Source organism: Piliocolobus tephrosceles, chromosome 5 (assembly GCF_002776525.5).
Source record: "Piliocolobus tephrosceles isolate RC106 chromosome 5, ASM277652v3, whole genome shotgun sequence".
NCBI classification, from domain to species: domain Eukaryota; kingdom Metazoa; phylum Chordata; class Mammalia; order Primates; family Cercopithecidae; genus Piliocolobus; species Piliocolobus tephrosceles.
The window spans coordinates 18555765-18565298 of NC_045438.1; the positions used below are offsets into that span (position 1 = coordinate 18555765).

General features: G+C 41.6%; 1 protein-coding gene across 1 annotated transcript in view; it reads left to right on the forward strand.

The window, feature by feature from the left end:
* The window catches only part of TTLL2 (tubulin tyrosine ligase like 2), a 9749-nt gene extending 6662 nt beyond the window's left edge, over nucleotides 1-3087 (forward strand). The window contains exon 3 of the mRNA XM_023223623.1: nucleotides 1303-3087. Within this exon, the coding sequence (XP_023079391.1) occupies nucleotides 1321-2880 (1560 nt within the window). The 5' untranslated portion in view covers nucleotides 1303-1320 and the 3' untranslated portion in view covers nucleotides 2881-3087. The remainder of the gene's footprint in view (nucleotides 1-1302) is intronic.
* The last annotated feature ends 6447 nt before the right edge of the window (nucleotides 3088-9534 follow it).

The window sequence follows — 9534 nt, forward strand, 5'->3', positions numbered from 1 at the left end:
TCCTTCCTTCCTTCCTTCCTTCCTTCCTTCCTTCCTTCCTTCCTTCCTTTCCTTCCCTCCTTCCTTTTTCCTTCTTTCCCCTCCCCTCTTCCTTTTTCTTTTTCTTTCCTCCTCTCCTTCCTTTCCTTCCTCCTTCCTGCCCTCCCTCCTTCCTCCTTTTCTACTCTTTCCTTCCCTCATATCCTCCTTCCTTTCTTCCCTTCCTCCCTCTTTCCTTTCTTGTGAAACTTTCACTGAAAGTACAGCATCTGTCAAAACATGCTTTTTATATCAATCAGAAATTTTCAAATACTGTAGAATTTCTGCCAAGTAAGTTATTTATATCATTATGTGATCAATTTTGCATGAACAATACAAATCAAAATCACCTTAACTTGAAAATTTTGATGAGCACATTGTCTCAGGACTTTGAAATGCGTACATTTTTACCAAGAGGCTTTGACATTTTTCACCTTTTCTCTAGATCTTAATGAAACATCAGACTTCACCATCAGTTATGATCTTGTTAAGAATTATTCTGCTTTCCTTCTTCGAAGTTCAAAAGAATATTTCAAATCTGCATTTTGTCTTTTAAAATGTGAGGCAAAATCTCCACATTATTATTTTAACTGAATAGGTTTTAAAAACTTAAGTTGTTCTTTTCGACTCTCTTTCTCACTAATAACCACTTATTTGAGTGACGCAAGCCTCTGTGCACCGAAACCCCTCCAGTGGGCCTGACGGGTCAGGAGGGTGCTTGGGGAACCACGGTAGATGCCTGGCCTTCTTAAATTTCTCATGCCAATAGAACTCTTACTAATGTTGTGATATCATTGTTTCACACGTCTTGTAACATACTTGAATTCATTTAACTAAATAAAAGTTGACATTCGTGTTTTGTTCTTAATCATGCTCACCTTTTAGGCCAACAGGATATGCCGCAGGTATGGGTCTGCAGGGACTCAGTCCTCAAAAGTCTGATGGAGTATTTGCAAACATTTTTAACATGTTACTAACACAAGGCAATAGCAGGGTAAAATCTGAAGAATACAGATTTTATTGTTTGCATAGTATATAAGATATTATCGTTTTATACAATACTATGTATGCAATGTGTTGTATACAGGACAAGATGGATTTATTCTAATAAAGGGAGCAGAGATGGGTGCATCGGTGAAGAGACGTGGGTGTCCGGTGAGACTGCACAGTGGAGGGTGGGCAGGCAGGACAGCTGGCAGCACTAGGTGCATGCTTTCATCAGAAAAATCTACTGGGTTATGGTCTTGACCACTCTCCTAACCTTTCTCAATGATCCACTTTTAGAAAAGAAAACCTCATTTGATGGAGGAAGATGAACCTTCAGGGGCCCTCTTGAAGCCACTGGTTTTTCGTGTTGATGAGACCACCCCGGCTGTGGTGCAAAGCGTCCTCCTGGAGCGGGGGTGGAATAAGTTTGATGAGCAGGAGCAGAACGCGGAGGACTGGAACCTGTACTGGAGGACGTCCTCTTTCCGAATGACCGAACACATCAATGTTAAACCGTGGCAGCAGCTAAACCACCACCCTGGAACCACCAAGCTTACCAGGAAAGACTGTTTGGCCAAACATCTGAAGCATATGAGGAGGATGTACGGCACTTCCCTGTACCAGTTCATCCCCCTGACCTTCGTCATGCCCAATGACTACACCAAGTTTGTGGCTGAATACTTTCAGGAGAGGCAGATGCTGGGCACCAAGCGTAGCTATTGGATTTGCAAGCCTGCTGAGTTATCTCGTGGGAGGGGGATACTAATTTTCAGTGACTTCAAAGACTTCATCGTTGATGATATGTACATAGTGCAGAAATATATCTCCAACCCTTTACTTATTGGCAGATATAAATGTGATCTCCGCATCTATGTTTGTGTTACCGGCTTTAAGCCTTTGACCATTTATGTTTATCAGGAAGGGTTGGTTCGGTTTGCCACGGAAAAGTTTGACCTCAGTAACCTACAAAACAATTACGCCCATTTGACCAACAGCAGCATTAATAAATCCGGGGCCTCTTATGAGAAGATCAAAGAAGTGATTGGTCATGGTTGTAAGTGGACGCTCAGCAGATTCTTTTCCTACCTCCGTAGCTGGGATGTGGACGATCTGCTTTTGTGGAAGAAAATCCACCGCATGGTTATTCTCACCATTCTCGCCATTGCGCCATCCGTCCCCTTTGCTGCCAATTGCTTTGAGCTCTTTGGGTTTGATATTTTGATTGACGACAGCTTGAAACCATGGCTTTTAGAGGTCAACTGCAGCCCAGCCTTGACCTTGGATTGTTCAACAGATGTGTTGAAGAGAAAACTTGTCCACGATATTATTGACCTGATTTACTTAAACGGTCTAAGAAATGAGGGGAGAGAAGCCAGTAACGCCACACATAGAAATTCCAACATCAACGCTGCAAAAAGTGACAGAGGTGGACTTGATGCTCATGACTGTCTTCCTTATGAGTCTCTTTCATTCACAAGCAGAATGTACAACAAGGATGACTCTGTGGTGGAGAAAGCTGTGAGTGTGCATCCTAAAGCTGCACCTGCCTCCCAGCTGGAAGGAGAGATGAGTGGGCAGGAGGATTTTCATCTGTCAACAAAGGAGATGGCACAAAGCAAGCCCAAGATACGGAGCAGGCACACGCCTCACAAGACACTCATGCCCTACGCGTCCCTCTTCCAGTCGCACTCCTGCAAGACCAAGACCTCCCCGCGTGTCCTCTCAGACCACGGCAAAGCTCCAGATCCCCAAGCAGGCAACTTTGTTCTTGTTTTTCCTTTCAATGAAGCGACTCTTGGAGCTTCCAGAAATGGATTAAATGTCAAAAGAATAATCCAAGAGCTCCAGAAACTAATGAATAAGCAACATTCCTAAGTGGTAAAAAATAAAATCAAGGAAAAGTGACATGAATTTTTAAAAACCAAGGATTCCTATCCTACAGAAAGCAATAGTTTGAGTTCCTAACCTGTGCCACCAGCATGTTAACTATGTCATTGGAACTGAAGATGTGGCTGTATGTATAAATATAACAGCTCTGACAAAGCACAATATGTTCAAGTGGTGATTAAACTACACTACATCACATGTTTATTTGCTCAGGTGTCTTGAAAGAATTCTACAAATACCACACAGCCTCCTACCGGTAATTGAATATGCTACGCTACGATTATGCTATGTATGTATTTAAACAGGAGAAAAAGATTATTCTAATATTTTTAAAGGATTATTAGGTGAAAACAGTATAAAAGAGGCCAGGAGTTAACTTTCTGTGTTTTGTTTAATCAACCATTTCTTTGTGAAAATTATTTTGTTAACTTAAAGATCAGACAATCATTCAGAGTGAGATAAATCACTGAAAGCCCTAATGACCCTGTTGTTTACAAATCCTGGGCTCTAAATCAGGCTTGGTACCAAAGTGCTCCCTGTGGGGACATCCTTCCGCTGTATTTAAATAGTGGCCCCCTTGGCCTTGTCACCATTTGGTTACCATCACAGCATGCGAGGTCACGGCCTCCCCGATCAAAGTATGCTGTCATTCCTGCCACATACATAAAAATTCCAGTAGGTTACTTGAAAACATTATTCCAGTGAAAGTAGTCAGACACAAAGGCCACATGTTGTATGACTCCGTTGATATGGAATGTCAGAACTGGCAAATCCATTGAAAGCAGATTGGTGGTTTAGGGGAGGGTTAATGAGGAGTGCCTGCTAATGGGTAGGGGGTTTCCCTTTGGGGTGATGAAAATGTTCTGGGACTATATAGAGGTGATGGTTGCACAACATGGGGAATTCACTAAATATCACTAATGGTACATTTTATGTTGTGTGTGTTTTGCCACAATAAAAAAGTTAAAAGTTGGCCATGGTGGTTCATACCTTTGATCCCAGCATTTTAGGAGGACAAGGTGGGAGGATCTCTTGAGCCCACGTGTTTAAGACCAGTTTGGGCAACATAACAAGACTCTTCTTACTTAAAAAAAAAAAAAGAAAACAAATTTTTTTAATTAAAAAAAAATGTGGGGATGGGGAAACGCAGACAGGTGTATCTCCCAGCAGGTTCCTGGGTGGGCAGGCCTGCTTGCAGGTCATAGCTGAGAAGAGCCATTTGAGGAGACCCACCGTGGACCAAGGTCAGAAGTCAGCCTGCAGGTGCACTGCTGGACGCATGCCTCCAGGGTCCCCAGGTGGACAGAACCACTTTCAGTCTGCAGGCAGTAGGGGCCAGGACTGAGGTCCAAGGCCCTTTGAGGATCTACCGTAGGACAGAGGTTGGCAAGCCTACTCCGGGGACGGAATGGTGTGTCTCCTGGCAGAACCCTGGCTGGGCAGAACTCTCCCAGACCATAGCCTGGAAGGAAGGACGAGACCCAAGCCCCAGGGCTATGTCAGGATCTGCAAGGGTTCAAGTTCATTAAGTTCCACCCAGGGGCACTGGTGGGTGAGACTCCAGCAGTTGCCTGGGTGGCAGTAGAGTGGGGCTGGAGTCAGCATTCAGGGCTTGTTCAGGCTCTGCAGTGGGATGGAGGCCAGCAACCCTATCCCGGTGGCCTAGACTGGCGAGTCTCCCAGCAGGCCCCTGTGTTGGTAAGAGGGCTCCTGGGTCACAGCTGAGAGGGCCTAGAGCCAAGAGAGGGTCCCGTCAACATCTGCTGTGGAACAAGACCCGCTGCGAGCCTCTGGGTGTTTCAGATGGGTGAGTCTGTCTCTGGGTCCTTGTGGGAGCAGAATTAACCTGGAACCACAGCTGATGGGGGCTGGTGCCAAGGCATAGGGTAATTTTCAGGTCCACAGCTGGGGCCATCTTGGTGGACCTGCCTGCTGAGGCACTGCTGTGCATGACTTCTCCTGGACTCCTTGGCAGATGGTTTAGGTAGACTGGAAGTGAAGGGATGGAAAAAGATATTTCAGGCAAATGGAAACAAAAGAGAGCAAGAATGGCTCTCCTTACATCCGACAAAACAGACTTTAAGTCAATAACTGTAAAAAGAGACAAAGGTGGTCCTTACATAATAATAAAAAGGTCCATTCATCAAGAGCATGTTACAATTTTAAAGTCTATGCACCCAACTTTGGGCCACCTAAATATGTAAAGCCAATAATAATCAATCTGAAGGGAGACACAGACTGCAATACGATAGCAGCAGGAGGGCTTCAATACCTGGCTTTCAACAGCAGACAGATCATCCACACAGAAAATCAATAAGGAAACATTGGGCTTGGACCTCATATTGGACCTAACAGTCATGCACAGAACATTCTCCAGGATAGATCATAGGTTAGGCCACAAAGCAAGTCTTAGCAGCTTTTAGAAGACTGGATTCATATCAGATTTCTGACCACAGTGGAATAAAAATAGACGTCAAAAACAGGATGAATTTTTTTTTAAAAATCGCAAATATGTGGAAATTAAGCCATATGCTCCTGAACAACCACTGAGTCAAAGAGGAAATTAAGAAGGAAATTTAAAAATATCTTGAGACAAATGAAAATGGAAACACAACATACCAAAATTTATGGGATGCAGCAAAAGAAGTTATAAAAGTTTATACCAATAAATGCCCATATCAAAAAAAAAAAATCTCAAATAACCATCTGAACAATGCATTTCAGGGAACTAGAAGAAGAAACTCAACCTAAAGTCAGGAGAAGAAAGGAAATAAAAACCAGAGCAGAAATAAATGAAATAGATACTAGAAAAACAATAGAAAAGAACAATGAAACTACTTGGATTTTTAAAACCATAAAAAGATTGTTAAACCTTTCACCAAATGAGGAAAAAAAAGATGACAATAAAATCAGAAATGAAAGAGAAGACATTACAATCGACACCACAGAAATACAAATAATCATAAGAGACTATTGTGAATAATTATATTCCAAATAATTGGATAACCTAAGAGAAATGGATAAATTTCTAGACACATACAACCTACCAAGACTTAATCATGAAGAAATGGAAAGCCTGAATAGACCAATAAGTAAGGAGATTGAATCCGTAATAGAAAGTCAGTCATTAAAGAAAAGCCCAGGACCTGATGACTTCACTTCTAAATTCTACCAAATATTTAGAGAAGAACAAACACCAATACTCCTCAATTATTCCAAAAACCTGAAGAAAAGAAAATACTTCCAAACTCATTTTACAAGGCCAGATAAGGACACTACTAGAAAGAAAATTATAGCCCAATATCTCTGATGAACAGATGCAAAAATCCTCAACAAAATACTAGCAAACTGAATTCAACAGCTCTTCAAAGGATCAGAATCAAGTAGATTTTCCCCTGGGATACGAGGATGGTTCAACATAGGCAAACTAATAAATATAATACCCCATATTAACAGAATGAAGGGCAAAAATCATTTGGTCATCTTCATAGACACACACAAAAGGATTCGACAAATTCAAAAACCTTTCATGATAAAAATTCTCAGCAAAGTAGAATTAAAGAAGGTACCTCAACACAATAAAGACCGCATATGGCAAGCCTGTGGCTCACATCATACTCAATAGTGAAATGTTGAAAGCTTTTCCTCTAAGGTCAGGAGCAACATGAGGATACCTGCTTTCACCACTTCTGCTCAACATAATACTGGAAGTCCTAGCCAGTATTAAGAAAAGAAAACAGGCCGGGCGCGGTGGCTCAAGCCTGTAATCCCAGCACTTTGGGAGGCTGAGACGGGCAGATCACGAGGTCAGGAGATCGAGACCATCCTGGTTAACCCGGTGAAACCCCGTCTCTACTAAAAAATACAAAAAAAACTAGCCGGGCGAGGTGGCGGGCGCCTGTAGTCCCAGCTACTGGGGAGGCTGAGGCAGGAGAATGGCGTTAACCCGGGAGACGGAGCTTGCAGTGAGCCAAGATCCGGCCACTGCACTCCAGCCTGGGCGACAGAGCGAGACTCCATCTCAAAAAAAAAAAAAAAAAAAAGAAACAAAAAAGAAAAGAAAACAAAGCATACAAATAGGAAAGAAAGAAATAAAATTATCTCTGTTGATGACATAATCTTATACATAAAAAACATTAGCGATCCCACCCCAGACTGTTGCAAACTCAAACAAATTCAGTAAAGTTGCAGGATACAAAATCAACAAGCAAAAAGCAGTTGCATTTCTATACACTAACAACAAACTATATAAAAAAGAAATTAAGAAAACAATCCCATTTACAATAACATCAAAACAATAAAAATACTTAGCAGTAAATTTAACCAGAGGTGAAAAATATGTATACGGAAAACTATAAAATGTGATGAAAGAAATTGAATATGACACATATTAAAAGATTATCCTGTGTTCATAAACTGTAAGAATGAACACTGTTAAAATGTCTGTACTATCCAAAGCAATCTACAGATTCAACACAATTCCTATCGAAAATCCCAAAATCATTTTTCATAGAAATAGAAAACACAATCCTGAAGTTTTTATGGAACCACAAAAGACCCCAAATAACCACAGCAATCCTGAACATAGAGAACAGAGCTAGAAGCATAGCACTATTTGTTTTCAAAACAGATTACAAAGCTAGACTAACCAAACCAGCATAGTGTTCGCATAAACACATACACATCGACCAGTGGGACAGGATACAGAGGCCAGAAATCAAGCCACGTATTTACAGGGAATTGATCTTTGACTGAGGTGTCAAGAACATACAATAGGAAAGAGCAGTCTCTTCAGTAACTGGTGCTGGGAAGACTAAGTGCAGAAAGATGAGACTGGATCTTTTATTCACACCATATACAAAAATCAACTCAAAATGGATTAAAGGCCCAAACAAAAGACCTGAAACTGTGCAACTACTAGAACAAAACATAAGGAAGAAGCTGCACAACACTGGTCTGGTCAATGATTTCTTGGATATCACCCCAAAAACGTAGGTAACAAAAGCAAAAATAAATGGGATTAGATCAAACTAAAAAGCGCCTACACAGCAAAGGAAACAACAGAGGGGAGACACAACCCATAGGCTGGGAGGAAATATTTGTAAACTCTGTATGTGATAAGGAGCTAGTTTCAAAAATATATTTAAAAATTCAGATACCAGGAAAGGACCTGAATAGACATTCTCAAAAGAAAACATACAAATGGCCAAGAGACACATGAAAAAATGCTCAATATCACGAATCACCAGGGAAATGTAAATTAAAACTACAAGAGCACTTCATACCTGTTAGAATGGATATTATTAACAAGATGATCCATTATAATATCCATTACAATATCCCTTCTAATAGGTATGAAGTGATATCACACTTGGTGTTTTGCTGGGGCTATGGAGAAAAGGAAGCCTTTGGAATTATGTAATGTAAATTAATATAGCCATTGTTTTAAAAAGTATGGATGTTCCTCAAGAAACAAAAAATGGAATTACCATATGATCCAGCAATCCCACTTCTGGGTACATTTCCAAGATAAATGAAATTAACATGTCAGAGATGTCTGCACCCCCATGTTCCTGGCATCATTATTTCCCATAAGATACAGAAGCAATTGAAGTGTCCAATCACAGATGAGTGGATAAAGAAAGGCTGGTATATATCTATAATGAAATACTATTCAGCCTTTAATAAAGAAGGACACCCTGTCATTTGTGACAACATGGGTAAACCTGGAACACATTATGCTAAGTGAAGTAAGCCGGGGCAGAAAAATAAATATCACAGGGCTTCCCTTGTACGTGTAATCTAAAAATGTTAAATTCATTGAAGTATAGAGTAGAATGTTGGTTACCAGAGGCTGAGGAAGGGGGTGGGGGTGGCAAATGAAGAAATGGTAGTCAAAGGGTACAAAGTTTCAGCAAGGCGGAAGAACTAAGTTCTAGGAAGTGGTGGTGGGCAGATGCTGTGGGAGGGGCCGGGGGGAGTGGCTGCGCTCTTGGTGGGCCAAGTGGAAGCCCATGTACCTTGGTCTGTGGGCCTGGCTGAGGTGATGCAGCTCTCCCGGGAGCAGAGAATCACCCTGGCAGGAGCGTGGAATCCTGTCCGAGTTCTTCCCATTTGGTATTAACAGCATTTTATTTCAGCACAGCACATATTCATCTGAAGCCTTCACTGGAGTGCAGAGTACAGACTCACCTTGCTTGTAACTACTGATCCTGTGCTCATACAATACCTAAACAATGTGCTCGAACAACCAAAGGATTGGCTATACAAATGTTCAGTTCATAAACGGGCCACAGTCATTGCAAATATTGAAAGTCGTGATGTCCTTGAAGGAAGGCACTTTGATACTGAATGTGGCAAGACTGCAAAAGATGACGGTGCACCCAAAGAACAGACAGGGCACCCAGAGAAAGGACAGGTACCCCAGAGAAAAGATGACAGTGAAGCCAGAGAAAAGACGACAGTGCACCCAGAGAAAGGAGGACAGTGAACCCAGAGAAAAGCCTCAGAAAGCTATCCAGGACAAAATTCATCCAGTGATCAGATGAAGCACAGTTAGTGACATTTCTGCACCTGTTGAATTTTCTTGTTCATTTGATCTATGATTTATGCAAAGATCTGGTTGTACCTGGAAGGTGGGAA